General features: G+C 40.2%; 1 protein-coding gene across 21 annotated transcripts in view; it reads left to right on the top strand.

The window, feature by feature from the left end:
• The window catches only part of VTI1A (vesicle transport through interaction with t-SNAREs 1A), a 351,501-nt gene that overhangs the window by 493 nt on the left and 331,612 nt on the right, over positions 1-19,396 (top strand). For all 21 annotated transcript variants that reach the window (XR_009353293.1, XR_009353283.1, XR_009353292.1 and 18 more), the window contains exons 2-3: positions 10,918-10,976; positions 15,352-15,462. Coding sequence is in view for 7 of the 21 variants with exons in the window: in XM_059173203.1 (XP_059029186.1) it covers positions 10,918-10,976; positions 15,352-15,462 (170 nt within the window). In the remaining 14 variants the exon portion in view is untranslated. The remainder of the gene's footprint in view (positions 1-10,917; positions 10,977-15,351; positions 15,463-19,396) is intronic.

The following is a 19,396-nucleotide window of genomic DNA, read 5'->3' as shown; positions in this document are numbered from 1 at the left end:
GGGGGAAAGCACAGTCCAGGCTGGGTTGTGGAGTGCCAGGAGAGGAGCCTGCGCTGAGCTTCTGGGCTGGAATCCGGACTTCACCGCTGTGTTAACTTCTGCAACCTTGGGGACGTTTCTCGGACTCCTAGTTTTTGTTTTGTTTTGTCTCATTTGTAAAATAGAGAAGTGGATATTCAAAGAGTGAATGAACGTACCCAAATCATGGATCTGCAATATACAGCAACCGGTTGTTTTGTTAGTAATAATACTACTATATGCGGCAAAATAGGGTTAAGAGCCACGGTACCAGGATTCAGATCCCAGCTTTGCCACTTAAAAGTTGTGGAACTTACGAAAGTTTCTTAAATCGCTCTCAACTTTACTTCTTGGTAAAATGGAGAACGATACATCTCTCCTGGGGTTGTGGAGATTAAATGATTTAACATATGGAAAGCCCTTTTTTTGGTGTTAGCTGCTATAATTACTAGTATTTTTCATAACCCCCAACCCCTGATCTTATTTTTCATCCTTCTTGGGAGACTGTAACCTAATTTTATGTGACACTTGGTACAGGATGATTTTTATCACTTTTAAAATTCCACGTATCCCATCTAGAGGTGTTTTTGGTTTGGTTTCTTTGTTTTATTTTTTTTTTTTTAATAATTTATTTGAGAGAGTGAGTGGGAGAGAGAGAGAGCACGGGCAGTGGTAGAGGGAGCAGCGAGAGGGAGAGGGAAAAGCAGACCCTCCCCCTCAGCAGGCACTCCCTTGTCCTCTGGAGGCTCCATCACAAAACCCCGAGATCATGACCTGAGCCAAAGGCAAACACTTAACCGACTGAGCCACCCAGGTGCTCAGTTTTAGTGTTTTAGCATATCTTACTTTCCATGCTTAACTGTCAACTATGAAGGTGGGAGCTTTGTTTGATTTCCTTGGCATTTACTTAGGGCTCAGAAGAATGTTTTTAAGTTAATGAACAGATGAATATGAATATGATATTTGGTAATTTTTTTTTGTATGTGAGACATTGTTTTAGGATTTATCTTTAAGTACAGATTTGAGTGGTTAGTTGCAGATAAGATTATTACTTTTAGTCAAGCAGAGAAAGACAACTATCATATGATCTCCCTGATATGAGGAAGTGGTGATGCAACATGGGGGCTTAAGTGGGTAGAAGAAGAATCAATGAAACAAGATGGGATTGGGAGGGAGACAAACCATAAGAGACTCTTAATCTCACAAAACAAACTGAGGGTTGCTGGGGGGAGGGGGGTTGGGAGAAGGGGGTGGGATTATGGACATTGGGGAGGGTATGTGCTTTGGTGAGTGCTGTGAAGTGTGTAAACCTGGTGATTCACAGACCTGTACCCCTGGGGATAAAAATATATGTTTATAAAAAATAAAAAATTAAAAAAAAAGATTATTACTTTTAGCTTAGTTTTGTTAGGGAAATCGAACCATCGTCTGGACTTGGCTCTACCTGGCTCTGGGGTATAGTGCATAGAAAAGAGGATGCTCAGTGATCTGTGAGCTGGTGGGCTGCTTCCTATTTCCCATCTTGTTAGTCAGTCCGCGATGCCAGCAATAATTTCTGCAGGACCGAAATTGTCGTTCCTCGTTGCCTTTCACTACTTTCCCCAAACTTGTGTGTTTATAAATAATTTTCTTCCTTTATTTCCTTGTTTCTCTTTCCCTCTCCCCCACCTATTTTCTATTAATAGGGTCATTTGCTTGAAACCAGGATCTCTGAACTTACACCCCACTCATCTCCTGAAGTCCCAGTTAGTTCTGGTGAGGTGAATGATGTCTTAAAGAGGTTTATGAGCCCAAGTGAGGGAACAAGAGGACAGAACCAAGGTAGCATATACCACCGAGCTCTGCTGCCTCGGAGAAGGTGGCTGATGGCCTCATCACTTCATGATGCATCACCTCGTCTCTTCTCTTCCGTTCTGCTTTTCTCCACTGCCCAAGGCCATCTTGATTTTTGTTTTCCTTGTTGCTGGAGACGACTTCTTTTGAGTTGAGGCTCAGAGTATCAGGACTAGTGATTTCAGTTGGCTTTTTGTTTATTTTTAATTGTAACAGTTTTAACAGAGAAGCATTTTCTGTTTGGGCTAATAGATTTTTGTATTGGGCAGGTGTTTTATATAAAGTAACAAAGTCATCCATGGGTGCAGAGTTGTAAAAGCTGTTTCCAAGAAAATAGATCTTGTTACAATTGATTTTTTTTCCTTGTCTTTATGTTTCAATGTAATAATTCTTGCCATATAGAAGGAAACCTTTGATTTACATGCCTTAAAAATAAAACCTTGACTGGCTTTGCATGTAGTCTAATGTAAGGACCAAACATAGCAGCTTCACCGAAATTGAAAGAATATTGTATAGTGGGCACTGGAAAAATGCTTACTGACCTGACTAATCGAATGATAGTTATTTTTAAAAATGTAGTAGTTTCCCTCTTAATAGTTACTTATGCTTGCTTCCTTTATAATCTGTTTCTAATTGATAAATAGAAAAGGATGAAAAAATATATCCATGTAGTTATAAATTTCAGGTATATGTCTATGAACTAACAAGTTAATATGTATCACCAAAAAAGAAAGAAAAGTATGATTGAAAGTAATTATAATCTCTCTGGACATCATTAGTGGTTGACCTAGAGGAGATGAACTATGCTTTACTTAATTTGAGAAGTTTAAAATTGGAGCAAACTTTGCAGCCAGAGCAGTTCATTCCCGGAGCTTACTGATTTATTTAAATTGAAGTAGAGTGAGTTGGATTGATTATAATGAACTTCAATCTCTGCTGTGCATGTACAATGTATTAAAGTGTTACCTCCAGGGAGAATGAAAAAGATTGAGTATTTTACAACCTCATTTTAAAGGAGAAATTTGATTACTCTGTGATATGTTTTAAACAATAAAAAGACTTTGCTCTTAGACTGAAATGTTTGAATTTAACTAATTTTAGTACTTGGACTGATGAAACACATCAGTCCCTTCTTAGGTAGCAGTTTTATGACACTATTTGAAATTTAATTTTAATGATTAGAGTTCTGTGGTGAAGTCAAGAAAACGGAAGTGTGAAAACCATAGCTAATACTAATTGCGAAGTTCTTTTTGCTTTGGTGAAGAACCCCAGGTGGGAGATGCTCTGCAGAAGCTCCATTACATCAGGCAGGCATTCTCAAGAATCGTAAATAAAATGTTCTTCTGCAATTATTTGCTTACTTCATTTACAGAGAGAGAAATGGTCTTCTGTGGATCCTACCACTGTAAGATTCACATATGGCATTGGATCTGATTAGAATCTCTGCTTTGCTACTTACTAGATGTGCAGTCTTGGGCAAGTTGCTTGGCCTCTCTAAACCTGCTTCCTCCATCTTTAAGTTGGGGAGAGGATGTAATTGCTTCAACCTTACAATATTGTAAAAACATCAAATGAAAGAAAGCCTGGAACACCCTAGCACAATTTTCTTCCCAGAGAATGTGCATGATAAATTAGCTATTAAAAGTGTTGCTACTGCTGGAGGCAACAGCTGGTAGGGTTACTTAGGACCCAGCTTCTTAGACTTTGTGATATTAATTGAATTCTTACAGGAAACTTGGACCTCAGTTCTTTCTTCCTTTTCTGCCTAGACTAGAGTTAGGTGGATCTCTCTTGCTGATGCCTACATTTGAGAGTATATGAGTGATCTGAGCTTTTTGGATATGAAATGAAATTGGGCTTTGAGCTCAGGATATCAAGGAGGGAGGCAGGGAGAGAAGTGAAAGTGGTGGGACCAGACAGATGTTTTTGCTAAAAGAAAATGCTCAAGTCTCTCTTATTACATATGTCAATCCTTGGAGGCTTTTGAAGACCATCTAGGGGTAGCTGTAAATAGAAGCTGTAAATGTTCGGTGATTCTCTCTTGGCCTTTGTAGTTGTAGTGGTTGTAGATAGAATTCAGAAAAGCTTTTACTTATGCTTTACTTATGCTTTTACTTATGAATATTGTGGTTTGCTTAGTATGTGGCTCAGGAGCTGTAATGTCCACATGTTTCTACTGAGTGCTTGGAATATGGCTACAGAGTGAAATAATAATATTTTGGATGTATTGGACTAAATATTATTAAAATTAAATATATACATATCTTAAAACTATATTTACTTGTTCCTTTTTACTCTGAAATGTGGAGACTAAAAAATTTAAAATTTCCTATGTGACTTGCATGCATTATATTTTTGTTGTTCTGGAGAGTTAGAGTTGAAGAGATGGTTCCAGTCCTAATTCAGGAATTTAGGTGCACAGTAAATTGGATTGGCATACTTTAATCCCATACCCAAACTCTAATCCCAGGTGGACCAGTCTCCCTTTATCAATGTAGTTATGCTGAGTAATGGCTTCATTGGTTTTTTAAAAATAACTTTTAATTTCAGAACAGGTTTAGATTTGTAGAAAAATCACAAATAAAGAGAACGCCTCTATACCCCATGCCCAGTTTCCTCTATTGTTAACATCATGTATTAATATGATACATTTGGTGTTGCAGTCAGTGAGCCCAGACCGATACGTTATAATTAAATGAAGTCCATACTTTGTTCAGATTTCCTCACGTTTTGTTTTCTTTATCTTTTTGTTTTACCTAATATCATTTCACTATTCTAGGATCCAGTCCAGGATACTGGAAAACATTTAGCAGTCAGGGCTCCTTATGTTCCTCTTAGCTGTAACAGTTTTCTCAGGCTTTTCTTAGACTTCAGTTTAGGAGGAGTACTTGTAGGATATTTGAGAGAATATTCTTCAACTGGGATTTGCCTGATACTTTTCTCATGATTAGACTGGAGTTCTAGGTTTGGGGGAAGAAGATCACAGAAATAACACACTGTTTTTATCACATTATATCAAGAATACTGTAACTTATCACTACTGATGCTAACTTTGATCACCTGTCTGGGTTTGTCAGGTTTCTCCACTGTAAAGTTACTCTCTTGCTTCTTTTCCATACTCTTTGGAAGGCAGTCCTATGCACAGTCCACGCTTCAGGCCTGGGGCATCACATTCCACCTCCTTGAAGGCTTAACATTTATGTAAATCATTTGGGATCCCCTACAGGAGAGATTTTGACTATTCTTCTCCATTTACTTAGTCAGTTATATACATGGGTTTATGATATTTATTTCATTCATTTTTATTGTGTTCCAATACTACTTTATTTTGTTGCTCAAATTGTTCCATCTTTGACCTTTGGAAGCCCTTTACCTGGCTTCTATGTCCTTTTGGTAGACGCCTATCATTGCAGGTTTGTTTTTTGTTTTTCTTGTTTTGTTTCTTTTTCCTTTTTAGCACTTTCTTGCTTTCTGGTATTATAAAATACTCTAGTATCAGCTTGTGTTTTTCCCATACCAGTCCCAGATTCAGCCATTTCTACAGTGAGTCCCGCTTCCATTTATTGAGAGGTGGTGTTAGAAACCAAGACTTAGGGGTATCTGGGTGGCTTTGTGGGATAAGCGTCCGACTCTTGATTGAGTCTCAAGTCATGAAATCGAGCCCTATGTCAGGCTCCATGCTTAGCATGGGTTCTTGGGATTCTTTCTCTCCCTCTCTCTCTACCCCTCCCCCATACTCTCTCTCTTAAGAAAGAAAGAAAGAAAGAAAGAAAGAAAAGAAAAACAAAACCAAGATCTGGATGCTGGGTACTTATTGCTACTGGGGTATTATTGCTTCTAGTCCTTCTGAGCTGGAAGACAAGGAAGTACATATGTGTACAAGTAAATCTTGTATATATACATATCAGTATTTATATGTGTAGCCATCTATAGTGAGCTAAACATGAGTTCATATTGCTGTCTCCAACCCTAATCCATAATTACATGGATCATTCTAGAATGGCTTTGTTTCTATTTTGACCATTCTCTAATGTGCTACATAGTGTAGTATTAGTAATATGTCCATTTTTAAGTACTCCAATATAAAAATTTCCTCTATTAGTGGTTTCACTGTACATTTCCCAATACATAGTTTCTGCTGCTATTTTATCCAAAAAGAGCTACAATGTACGAAGACAGGTGCCAGTTACTGAATTTAAGTTAGCACTGACATATACACTACTTTATGAGGGAGTGCAAGACTGAGCACTTCTTTCAATACTAAAAAAAACATGCATCAAGCACTTCCGTTAATTTTGAGTGACCAAGAAAAGATCATACTATGCGAAGACTTATGTATATACCAGCATTCATCAATCCTATATGCAAAAAAAGAAAAAAAGTGATGAAATTTGTTTATATAGTATATTTTATGTAGTACATTGGAGGTTAAGAGCTCAGTTCGGGACAATAGACCTTTTTAAAATTCCAACTCTGTAATTTATTAACTGTTTAACTTTGGAGAAATTATTTTATCACTCTGAGTTTACATACTTCCCTGAGAATGGGATAGTAACTAGTATCTCCAAAGGACCATTTGGAGGATTGACTGCAGTAATGTTCAAAACATAACCCTGTGAAAACAATGATAGTGGTTAGTCATGAGATTCTGAATCCTAGAACAGTGCCACTTGTAAAGGTGATGGCATTTGGTGTGAAAAGCTCGAAACTGTCTTGGGAATTATGTAGGAGTAATGCTAGAAGTCTGACAAAAACTTAATGTTGGTAAATATTTCCAAGGTCATCTCATTCAGTCTTTCTTTCCTTCCTTTCTTCCTCATTCATGCTTTCCTCCTAAATCATCACCTTTTCATTCTCTTAAACATGTGAGGAATTTAGTTGGAGAGGGCTAAATTCAGAGTTAGGACAAAGATCTGGCAAGAGTGGTCCCTGCTCCCAAGGAGCTGGAAATGAAGGGGAGGAGGGAAATTACAGAAAGCACTTTCTTGTGGCCACCAGAGTCACTAGAACAGAATCCAGAGGCCTGGGAATTCAGAGGGGATTAAGATCTGTCCCAGGAAATCACCTCAAGGAGAGGTGGGATTTTGCACAAAAATGGGGGGAAAGGTATATTAAGAGAGGTTGCAATAAGTGGGTGCAGTTGGTTTCTTGTTTTTGACTTTCCAGAATCCTCTATTCTATTTTCTGATAGCAGCACCTCAACTTTCCATTGAGGAAATACCTAGACCCAGTCTTGGTGGAACCAATAGGCCACCATGCCCTTTACAGGTCAACAGGTGAACATATTACCTGTTGAGTGCATACGAGAATGTTTCCTGGAATTCGAATTGTGTACAGAGTGAACCAAGAGGAAAGCATGCCACTACCGCTCTAGACTCTCCTTTTGCAGAAACTGTCAGTGAGTTCTGCTCTCTTGGTACCCCGAGGTACTCCTTTCTGAGCCTGGGGACTCATTTTTATCATTGACTCTATGAGCCACTCCATTTTATTCTCATGATTCTCCCTCTAACAGCTATCTTTCTAATAAATTCCTTTTTTGGCTTAGGTTAGTCAGTTCTGTTGTAGTCAACCAAAGAACACTGAGTGGTAGCTTAAACAAAAGGTTAGAGCAGGAAAAAAAAAAGAGGGAAAGAATGAGATTTGGGTAATAATGAATAGTCTGGGTAGCATGTAACATGTACACTGGAGAGCTAGTAGTTGGAAACAAAGTTGGAAAGGTTGCTTGGATCTGGAATGTGAAAGACCTTGACCTCTAGGCTTAAGTGATGCAATCAAAGCCACATTTTAGGAAGCTTAAGTGGTGGAGAGGAGCAGGTATGAAGACAGGGAAAGCTATTTTTGTAAATGTTTGCACACTCCTACATTATTCAATTAACTGCCAGTTTTCAAGAACTGATCATATGACCATCTCAGTGCTAGATTTTAGGACTGTAAAGATAATTAAGACATGATTAAAGCCTCCAACCTAGAAAATAAATCAGACCTGTAAGTGTAGGAGATAAATTGCTGGAATTAGGTAAGGGTTGTAGGTGTTTTCCCTAAGAGAGAGCAGCTAACTCTTTTGTCGGTTTAGGAAGGGCTTCAAAGAGGTGATGATTTCTGAAGTGAGTTTTGAATGACAGTTTGGCAGGCAGTCACAGTGGAGGTGGGCATAGGCCTTGGGGTTAAAGGTTTTTGGTCCTGGAAATATATTAGCATTAGAGATAAAGATTTGGGATCATAAATGTATGATATGAGAGTTTAAAATGAGAGTGGGTGAAATTGTCCAGGAACATCGAGCATAATCAGAAGAAAAACAAGGATTGAACTCCTGGGAATGCCGATAAGTTGAAGGATAAACGGAGGAAAGGATGCTGGCAGAGGACACTGAGACAGAAGGGTGTGTAGGAGGATCAGAAAATCAGAGTGTGCTGGAAGCCAGGAGATAAAAAAGTGATAGGATGGGAGGAGCAGAATGTCAGATGCCACAAGATTAAGTAGAAGTAGGACCGGAGAATGTCCGTTTGTTTGGGCAGAGGGAAGGTCATCAGACTTAGGGTCATTTCAGTGGACGGGTGGGAGTGAGAGCGAGATTTCCAGGAGGAAATGGAGAGATGAAGAAGGGAAATGTGACTGTGGATAGAGGAGAGAGAAATTAGTAGCAAACGGGAGTACTGGACAAGGATGGCTTCTTCCTTTGTTTTGTTTTGTTGATGAGAAAGACTGGTGCTTCTTAGTCCTAAAGGTCCAGCATGGACTTTCCCAACAACTGAACACCTTAAAGAAAACAAGATGTTCCTTCAGCTATGTAAATTCATAATCTCACGCTGGTCCAAGATGGGCTTGTTTTATTTCATATTCTGCTCCGGCATAAAAATAGCGTGCTTCTCCTGTAACTTGTGGAGATGTCAGACAGATGATGTGTTGCAGGAGCAAATAAATTTGGGGTCATATACTAGATTTTTAATCTGGCCTAACTTTTCAAAGACAAAAGTCAAACTGAATTTTAATTTCAAGTGTGCATTTTTCTTATTTGGAGCATGCACAAAACACCTTATGTGACAGCTCCTGCCCTCCCCCAGTTTGGGGGGAATCAAAGGGAAGGGGTTGGGGGTGGCAGAACCTAATTAGGATTCTAGCAAAATAATAACTTCTACTAAAGATTCCCCACTTAGTGTTGACTATCCTTCTGAAGAGTTAGTCAGCTGCTAAATGTTGTACCCATTTCAAGCTTCATGACCTCTCTAGTTTGTTGTATTAGTTAGTTATCATTAGGTTCACAGAAACCGAATTTTAAAGATTTATTTATTTATTTCAGAGAGAGAGAGAGACAGAATGCATGCCGTGTGGAGGGGCAGAGGGAGAGGGAGAGAGAGTCTTAAGCAGACTCCACGCTGAGTGCAGAATGCAATTCGGGGCTCGATTTCAAGATCCTGAGATCATGACCTGAGCCAGAACCAAGAGTCAGATGCTTAACTAACCGCCACCCAGGCACTCTGAAACCTAACTTTAAATAAAGAAATCTGTTAGTTGAAGAAAACAAATCATGATAAAGTCAAGCAAAACCTGTTTCAAAGTTATCTGGAACCAGAAATTAATTAACGAAATCTACCTACCTACCTGCTTACCTACCTACCTACCTACCTACTACCTTCTCCTCAGCTTTGTTTCTTTTTCAGTATTGACTTCATTCTTAACCACTGCAAAGTGGAAATCCTTGAAGCTAGAACAATGGATACCAACAGCTTCTAGATTTACGTTGTCATATAACTCTACCAAAAAAGGGGAAAAGACTTTGCTGTTGCTCTAGAACTCTGAATGGTCTACTTGAGTTGTATGCTGACTCCACTTCCACCCGCCAGACCAATGTGGCAAGAGGGATTGATCCACTGGGGTCGGTCCAGCTAGGGTGAGGAGCCCGTGTTTTGCTGAGTCACTGTGACCAAAGGCGCAGCAGCATAGAAGGAGATAACATCTCCCATCGACCTGCTTGGTGAAGGAGCGAGCCTCAAAAGAGTGGGATACTGCCTGAGAAAAGAAGGATGCTAGACACAAAACTATAAATGTTCAGTGGATTTGCTTAGCACAAGACTGACGCATAGTCCCTGAGTAAATGGACTGATTGTTTTGGAATGAGAGTGAGACATTTTCTGAAAATACCCGCTAGGACATAAACCTGTCCCAGGAAGGAGAGCTACAGTTGGGTGATAACTGAATGGTTGTAGAGTTTGAATAAGCTACATTCAGAGACTTAGCACTTCATAATTTTAAAAGTACTTTTACTTGCATCAGCTTTGTGAGCTAAAAAGAATTAGCTATTTTAAACTTCCATTTTAGAGAGTACTAACGGGGTCTCAGAAAAAAAACAAACAAACACTTTTTTATCCAGGATCCCACAACCAACCAGCAAAGTAGGTAGTGACTTTGGGTTTAGAATTAGTAGTCCTGACTTCAAATATTTCTTTCATTATACCCAGTTCTTAATGAAAGTACAGTCTTTTAAAGGGTTATAAGATCATGCCCCGTTTTAGGAATTATTTTGGTATGTGAATTTCCCCCCCAAATTTTAATTTATATTCTAGTTAACATATAGTGTAATGTTCGTTTCATGTGTAGAATTTAGTGATTCATTACTTACACACAGCAGTTGGTGCTCATCTCTATGAGGGCACTCCTTTACCCATCACCCATCTACCCCATGTGACTTTTAAATTGTATTCATAAGTCAGTTTCTCCCAGTTTATTAAAGTCATGACTTGACTCTGAAGACTTCTCGTGCAACAAGGAATGGTTTGCTATTGTTGACGCAGTTTCTTCTAAAGGACAAACTAATTTTTGTTTTCTCTTAGAAATGTAATAGCATCTTTTCATAATTATGTAAAATCCATAGGATTATATATTTCCATGTAGCCTAGACTCAGTGACTTAAAAATGGTTCCTTACCCACCAAAGAATGATCTGGTCATCTGCCTGGTGTGGTAATTGTCTACTCTGACTGGAAAGGAAAAGGCATGTAAACATAGAAGTTTTCATATATTAAATTACTTGTATTCCTAGCAATTCCTTGGTATTTATTGTTTGTTTCAGATGAGAAGAAGCAGATGGTTGCAAATGTGGAGAAACAGCTCGAAGAAGCAAAAGAACTGGTAGGTACAGACATGGTCATGTATTTTAACATACAACCAGAGTCTTTTCTGCTGATACCTTCCTCTAACCTGTTTTATACTATGTGGAAAGGTGACACTTTTCTGATTAGCATTTTAAAATTTGGACCTCATCAGTTTTTAAATTGAAGAGAATTTAATAGTTTCTTGGGATTTTATGCTTCTTAATTAAAGTGATTCTCTTTTTAATTCCACCTTTAATTTTGATTCCTTCATAATACTTTTCATAATAGCTAGAAATAGCTCATGTTTATTAAAGGCATACTGAGTACCAGACACTGGATTAATCATATAACTTGCTTTATAATATTTGATTTTCGCACAAGCCCTGTGAGACAAATGCTATTCATCAAGAAATGTTAAGGATCTGAGGATGTTCCCCTATTTGCTTTGTAGAAGGTGAGCTTGCCACAATTTCACGGATGCGGGCAGAAGACAGGAGATTCCTAGGTCAGAGAGAGTTTTATTACAGCAAAAGGTGCTGTCAGAATTTCAGCACGCTGCCTCAGGTCCCTGAGCCCCAGCTCCCACAGAGTGCTGCAGGTTGGCCTGGAAAAGTCCCCACACTCAGTGGAACACCTTACAGGAAGGGAACCTGGAGCCTGGGAAATGCCCTGCTTTGTAGCAGTCTGTGAGCGAGGCTGCTGTTTGTCCCAGAGGGACACAGTATTTCCTCCCCAAGGGCTGCTCTTTGTAAATATAACTCTTGAGAAACGGCTTGAGAAAGGAGTGGTGAGGGCCTCACATTCTTGGCATGCCCAGCAAGACATGTGGAAGCGTGAGACACCCACGGAGGAGTGATTCTCTATGCCATGCTTGTCCCCATTTTGCAGATGGGGAAACTGAGGCCTAGGAAGATGAAGTGACTTTGAGATGCCACACCAAGCAAGTGGCAGAGTATGGGCTTGTATTTAAATATGCTGAGCCCAGAACTCCAGCACATCCACTATTTCTTGATAAAAATAAACTTGCAAATCAAGGAACAAAAAAGTATTAAACAAAAAGTATTAAAAGGTATTGTGTCCCAGGTTTTGGTTTTAAAGCCAGGTATCACAAGGACGACTCTACCTGTTACTGCATTGTGTTCCCAAATGAGTGTGTCGCTTTCCTAAATGCTGAAGGGCGCTACTTGGGGTTCCTTCAGAACGTACTTACTGATGTACTTTAGAACAGTTCCCCAAGTGTGTTTCTGGTAATGGCTGCTACCAGTTTAAGTATGTTTGGGAAATTAGCTAGCTGAGATAGGATTGGAGGTTGGCATCTTTCTCAGTTGTTTTTCTATAGAATCTTCTTGGACCCTGACGGAGGCTAAGAGGCATTATGAATCTCCAAGAAGGGACGGTAGGAGGCAGCTAAAGTGTGGAGTATTTCCAAGCTTATTTGACTGACTGAATGACTTTTGCGGACAGGCCCATACGCAAGGGGCTGCCCTTTTAGGGGTTCTGTAGAAGTAGGTGGCTGTCGTTCCCTGAGACACAGCAGACCTTTGTTCTGCGACTTGGAGGGCTGAGGTAGCAAGCTGCACTGCACTGCCCTGTCTCCTCTGGCTCTCCTGTAGCTGTCAGAATGGTGGACACTCTCCATGCCCCAGAAGACTCGCTTCCCACCCCCTGTGCTGTCACTGGGCTCTCTGGCTTCGAATGTTTGCCTCTCTTTTGACATTTCTCCCTTTTTGCAAATACTTTTATCCTTACTTTGTTTTCTTTATATATTCAACTATTTCTCTCATGGTTTCTGGCCTTCACGCAAAAAGACTGACCTCCTGCATAGTGTAGCTGCTGATCAGGACAGCCCTTCTCCCATCGATAGTACAGTGCAACTGCTCAGTTGTTTGCCTCCGAGTTGACCCCTTCTATTGTTGTTGAGTTCCCAGGAGCAGTTCTTCTGCCTCAAAATCTGTGTTTTGGTTTGTCGAGCCATCCAGGTACTGATTGTTAGAAAGGTGGTTTCCTAATAACCAAGATATTACTATACCAAGAAGTATACATAGTCATCTCCTCATAGAGTTTGTAGTCATTCTCAGTCATGACCAACCCCAAGAGTTCTATCTAAGATAGGTGTTTCTGTTTGTTTAAGATGATCAGACAGCTGATTTACTGAGTTCCAAAGAAATCCTTGTTAAGGACACTGTTCATTCATTATATTACCTCCTCTCCTTTGGATGAGGACCCTGGCAGAAAAACTTCTTTTTGATCTCACTTATTAGGATTACTTGTGTTTCTGCTGAGCAACTGGCTTGTATTAATCTCTCGGACCCTGTTCATCTTGTGATTATCATGTCCCCCACATGGTGTTGTTGGCTGGCTGAACGTTGGGACGACAAGTTCATGTTAGCCTTATTTCTGGTTTCATTGGAAATGCTTGTTGTTGTGTTTCCTTTTTTTTTTTTCTTACTCACCTACTGTTAATTTTGCTTTCAGTGTCTTTGTAAAATGTCTTAAACAGAAGTGTAGTTAGCACTTGGATTTTCAGTTACATGCCCTTAAGCAGTTATTTGGATGATCCTGTTGACCTTATTAGAACTAGGTACTTCATGATGATTTCAGAGAAGTGTTGTTTTTTTTTTTTTTTAAGTTTTAAAAAGGTTTTTCTTTATTCATTAGAGAGAGAGAGAGAGAAAGGGAGCACAAGCAGGGGGAGCGAGAGTGGGAGAGGGAGAAGCAGACTCCTCACTGAGTAGGGAGCCTGACTTGGGGCTCTATCTCAGGACCCCAGGATCATGACCTGAACTGAAGGCAGATGCCCAATTGATTGAGCCACCCAGGTGCCCCCAAATAAGTATTTTAAGAATTGCCTTTGCTCAGTGACAATTTAACTTATTGGTGCTTCACATTTATGTTGAGACATGGCAAGAATTTAAGTGGTCACTGCTTAAATCAAGGCTAATGAAAACTCTCTCTCTCTCTCAGAAAAAATTAAGGTCCGTGAATTAAAACATGGTTTTCTGGTTTATCTGAGAGCTAGTATCGTTACTCCGTCTCTAATGCTGGACAAGTAGTTTTATTAGTGATAAGCTTATAGTAGTCATGGAAAGAACTCATTAAGAGGTAAAATATAATAGCGCATTTTGGGGTACGAGTTTATTTGACATGGTCTGAGCCAATTTGCTGTTGGTGGTGGTTTTTATTTTTTAATGCCAGGTGTAAATAAGCTATCTCTGATACCTTGTGTCTATACCTGCTGTATTACCTCTGTGTCATCAGTAATCATCTCTGCTATTAACATTAATCTAGCGATTACCAAGCAAGAGACACTGTTGTAAGCACATTATTGGAATTACACCATATAATCTCTACAGCTGTCCTACAAAAGACATACTATTTTTAGAAAGGAGAAAAGTAAAGCCCAGAAGACTTAATAAACCCATCCGAGGCTGCCCATCTAATAAGTAATGGAGCCCGATGTGGACGCAGGCGTCTGACTCAAAAGTCTGTGTTCTTACTCGTCACACTGTTTCTGTTTTGCCTCTCATTAAATGCGCATGTGTGGTATCCAAAGTGTTATTAATGCCAGATTCTTGGAAAGTATGTGGCTGAGATCTCAGTGAGCTTTGTGTAATTTAGTAGATGACTGTATCCACTCAGTGCCATATCGACATGGTTACAAAGGAATAGGAGTTACACTGGAGGGTCAGACCACGTATTGGTTGGCACAAGATTTTCCTAATCAGAAAAGAGTTTCCAGAAGAATTTTCACCAATGACTAAGGCTGGGCTGACATTTTATAAATTTTGGGTGGAAGTAATGGTTTGTTTTATGTTCCCATAATCCTGGTGGTTTAGGGTCAGAAGACCAGTCCAGGTGAGGTTGGACTGAATGATAGGACACACCAACGTGATTAAGGTTGTTATTATTGAGGACATTTGGATTAATGCGTATGTTAAAAAAAAAAAATAGGGCATCGGGGTGGCTCAGTGGGTTAAGCCTCTGCCTTCGGCTCAGGTCATGATCTCAGGGTCCTGGGATCGAGCCCCGCATCGGGCTCTCTGCTCAGCAGGGAGCCTGCTTTCCCCTCTCTCTCTGCCTGCCTCTCTGCCTACTTGTGATCTCCGTCTGTCAAATAAATAAATAAAATCTAAAACAAGCAAACGAACAATCAAACATTCTTGACAGAGTGAGTGCTTTGGCACTCTGTGTGGCACTAGCAAGCAGTCAGCAACAACTTCATTTGTTGACGCAAAGAAAAGTTAAGTCCCAAAGCAGTCCCAGTGTCACTTGATCTTGGGCAGTGAGCGCTCTCAGACTGGCTCCTCAGGTGTAAAAGGAGAAATTGGGATTAAATCCTTTCAGCTCTAAATGTCTGGCCAAATAAAGCATAAGCATATGGTTGAAGTCACGTTTTCCTCTCGCCCTGCCAGCTTGAACAGATGGATCTGGAAGTCCGAGAGATACCACCCCAGAGTCGAGGAATGTACAGCAACAGGATGCGAAGCTACAAGCAAGAAATGGGCAAACTTGAAACAGATTTTGTGAGTCAGACTCCCCCTCTGTCATATTTACCGCTCTTTCTCTGTCTTCACCTGTGTTTTCTGTCGTTTCCGCCACACGCCTTAGTGAGCCCGATGAGCATCGTCTCCAGGAGCCGGTGCGGGAGATAGCACAGCTTCCATGGTCTGTGACTTGTGGGGGGATCTAAAAATACCCAAAGAGCTACCTAATGGTGGAATATGAGGTGTGTTGGATTCCTGACTCACAGATGGATCTGAAGCACGACGACGTCTGGGTTTTGACAGTGTGTATTTATACTTAGCATTTAGGAAAATTCTGGAACCCAATTTTGGGCCTTTCTTAATCTGCAGCCTTTCGGGTGCAGTGTTCATAGATGGACTTCAGGGGCGCATGAATGTCCTGAAATTATATAGGTATTTTTGGACGTCCATTTCTATGAGCACTCTTCTCCTGGGGTAGGCGCCATAGACTGTATTAGAGTCTTGAAGGAATATGTTACCTTCCTCCCACACAAGGACAGAAGGAATTCACTTAATAATTGATACAAGTGATTCTTTATACCGGTTGCCCCATGAGAGTATTAAGTGTTCTCCCCCTATATGTCCGACTTTCAGCTCTACCCACTTAAGAGCAAACTTAAGAACGCATATTTAAATATAGAGTGTTGAAATAGTTAGGAATTAGAAAGTAATAGCAGTATGGAAGCTAGAGCTGGGCAATTCCACTGCTGAGTATATTTCCAAAAGAATTGAAAGCAGAGTTTTTATATTTGTACACCCATGTTCATTGCAGCATTATTCACGACACCAAAAGGTAGAAGCGACCCAGGTGTCCACCACAAAACGTGGTATAATGAGATATTATTCAGCCTTAAAAATGTTGGAAATTCTAATGTATCCTATGCTATGACATGACATGACATGCTTGAGAACATTATGCTAAGTGAAATAAGCCAATCATGAAAGGCAAATAGTATATGATTCTGTTTATGTTATGTTCCTAGAGTAGTCAAAGATAAGAGACAGAAAGTAGAATGGTGGTTGCCAGGGACTGGAGAGAGGGGGAAATGGGCCGTTATTGTTTAATGGGTACAGAGTTTCAGTTTTGCAAGATGAAAGGTTCTAAAGAATGGCTGCTTAATAGGTGAATACATTTAACACCATGGAACTGTGCACTTAAGAATGGTTCAGACGGCAAGTCTTAAATTATGTGTATTTTACTACTTAAAAACAAAAAAGATGGGGTTCCTGTGTAGCTCAGTGGGTTAAAGCCTCTGCCTTCGGCTCAGGTCCATGATCCCAGAGTCCTGGGATCGAGTTCCACATGGGGCTCTCTCCTTAGCAGGGAGCCTGCTTCCTCCTCTCTCTCTGCCTGCCTCTCTGCCTACTTGTGATCTCTGTCTGCTAAATAAATAAATAAAATCTTAAAAAAAAAAGATACAGATGAAGAAAGAACTGAGCTTTACCAGTAAACGGCAGAGAAGTCCTGTCTTGGTATGTGAATCGACTTCATTGCTGACCCGGGGGTCCAAATTCATAAAGAAAATCAAGAAGTGATAAGAGTATTTCTGCCTCTGTTCTTGCCTAAAGTGTTTTACTTCTAGACTATAGCGGTACCAGACCCAGTAGAAATACCCCTAGAATCTGGAGATAGGGTGATTTGCAGTTAGGCATGTTTATTTTATATTTTGGTAGATATTGCCTAAGAAGTTGAGATAGGCTATGTCAGTGACTCTGATGCAGTTGCCTTTTAAATTGTGTTTTTATTAATTTTAAAAAAATTGGGGGACGCCTAGGTGGTTCATTGGGTTAAGCTTCTGCCTTCAGCTCAGGTCGTGATCTCAGGGTCCTGGGATCGAGTCCCGCATCGGGCTCCCTGCTCAGCAGGGAGCCTGCTTCCCCCTCTCCCTCTGCTGCTCCCCATGCTTGTGTTCTCTCTCCTTCTCTTACTCTCTGTCAAATAAATAAATTCTTAAAAAAAAATAATTGGAATCCATAATGCGCCGACATTCAGAAAAGAAGTATAACTGCCTAGCTCCTATGCTCTGTGCTAGATAAAACCTTCTGTAATTGCTTTGCGAAAGGTGGGTACTCTTAGGGAGAATATGGGATCTAATGAGAAAATTTAAATTGATTTGAGAATTTGACAACTCAAATTTATACTTAGACAATTCTAATTAAAATTAATGTTTCAATATAAATGATGAAAGTAAAGTGAAATATTTATGAGGATTATTTTAGTTTGCTAACCTCATCTTTATGAAACTACAAAGATTTCTCTCTTGGTTTCTAAAATAATAAATTATATTAGTTTGTAAGTACCACAGACTGAATGGTTTAAACAACAGAAATTTATTTTCTCGCAGTTCTGGAGGCTGAGAGTCTGAGATCAAGGCGTCAGCAGGGTTGGTTTCTTCTAAGCCCTCTCTCCTTGGCTTAGAGATGGCCGTCTTCTCCCTGAGTCTTCCCGTGGGCTTCCCTCTGTCTGTGTCTGTGTCCTGATTTCTTCTTCTTATAAGGACACCCATCACGCTGGATTAGAGCCCACCCTCCTGACCTTGTTGTAACTCGGTTAACTCTTCTCCAGATGCAGTCCCTTTCCGAGGTACTAAAACTTAGCACCTCAACATATGAAGTGAGATAGACACGATTCACCTCATATCACTGAATTTAGTTTTCATCTTAAAATTTTTTTCAGAGATTAAATTGTTTCTGTTGCTTATAAGTCAGCTCGCTCAACCTTTAGTGTTTTTATCTCCTGAAGAATATAATCTGGGTAGAGTTCTTTAGGTATTTGGATAGTGTGTGCTTGGGTAAGTATTTCTCAGGCGTTTTTTGTTGTTGTTGTTCTAAAGAAAAATGGAACCAGTAGCTGTGATCCGAACATCTATTCTCCAGGCTATCATTAAAAATTCACGTGTTTATATGGGTAATTGTTAGCACAACTTTCTTCTGCGTCAGCAAGCTTCCTTTACCACTCCCCCCCCACCGTCCATGGTACAGTGACTTAGAGTTTATGAAGTGCTTTAGCGTACACTACTTCGTTTCATTGTACGAGGAGTAGACAGAGTAGATGTGGATCTCTCTCCCCATTTTACACGTGACAGAACCAAGAAGTTCAGGTTGACTCTGGATGCCATTCAACACATCATTGTCAAACCTGACAGTGTATAAGACACTGCCCTGCGTGCTTGGAAAAAGCTGGGGTTAAAATACAGTTCTTGTTCTCATGGAATTTAGATTCTAGTGGCTAAAACAAGAAATAAATACATCTATATCATAATTTCAGAGAGCGATGAGTGCTATAAATGAAAATAAAGAGGGTAAATGGGTGAGTGATCGTGGGTGTCCTCTGCAGCGTGAGTGAAAGCAGAAGAGGCGCCTGTGTTTGCAGAGGGGGATCCACAAGGGCATCGTAGACATAGTGAAGACTTTGGCTTTTTCTCTGGATTGATGAGAAGCCACTGGGGGCCTTTGAGAAGTGAGTGGTCCTCTGGCGCTTCCTTGGTTGCTTCCTCCCCATTTCCGTAGGACACCACCCAAGGTATTGGAACAGAGTATAGAAAATAGGTACATAATTCCCTTTTGGTTCATATTTTCTTTTTATATTTAATTCTTTAATGTTTAAAGCAATGAAGGTTATCTCCTTAAAGATATTTGTAAACTTTCTTATGGTGATATACCCAGAACCCCCGAACCCCAAGAAAAATAGCACAGGTGGTCCTTCGTGTCTCATTTGCAACGTTATTGCAAATGAAGGAGTTGTGCTCTTTCCCTTGTGACATTGGGACTTTGACGGATTTGTACGAATGAGGATGGGCAGAGGTCAGCCCAGTACTCTTTCTTTGACTCTCCTCATCTCCTTGTTTTCTTGTCTTGGCCCCTCCCCCTCCTCTGCCTGTTGCATAGACACTGGGTTCTTCAGGCTTCTCCACTTACTCCCACTGTCTTACCC

The sequence above is a fragment of the Mustela lutreola genome, chromosome 4 (assembly GCF_030435805.1).
Source record: "Mustela lutreola isolate mMusLut2 chromosome 4, mMusLut2.pri, whole genome shotgun sequence".
Classification (NCBI taxonomy): domain Eukaryota; kingdom Metazoa; phylum Chordata; class Mammalia; order Carnivora; family Mustelidae; genus Mustela; species Mustela lutreola.
This window is presented reverse-complemented; position numbering and strand designations above follow the sequence as displayed.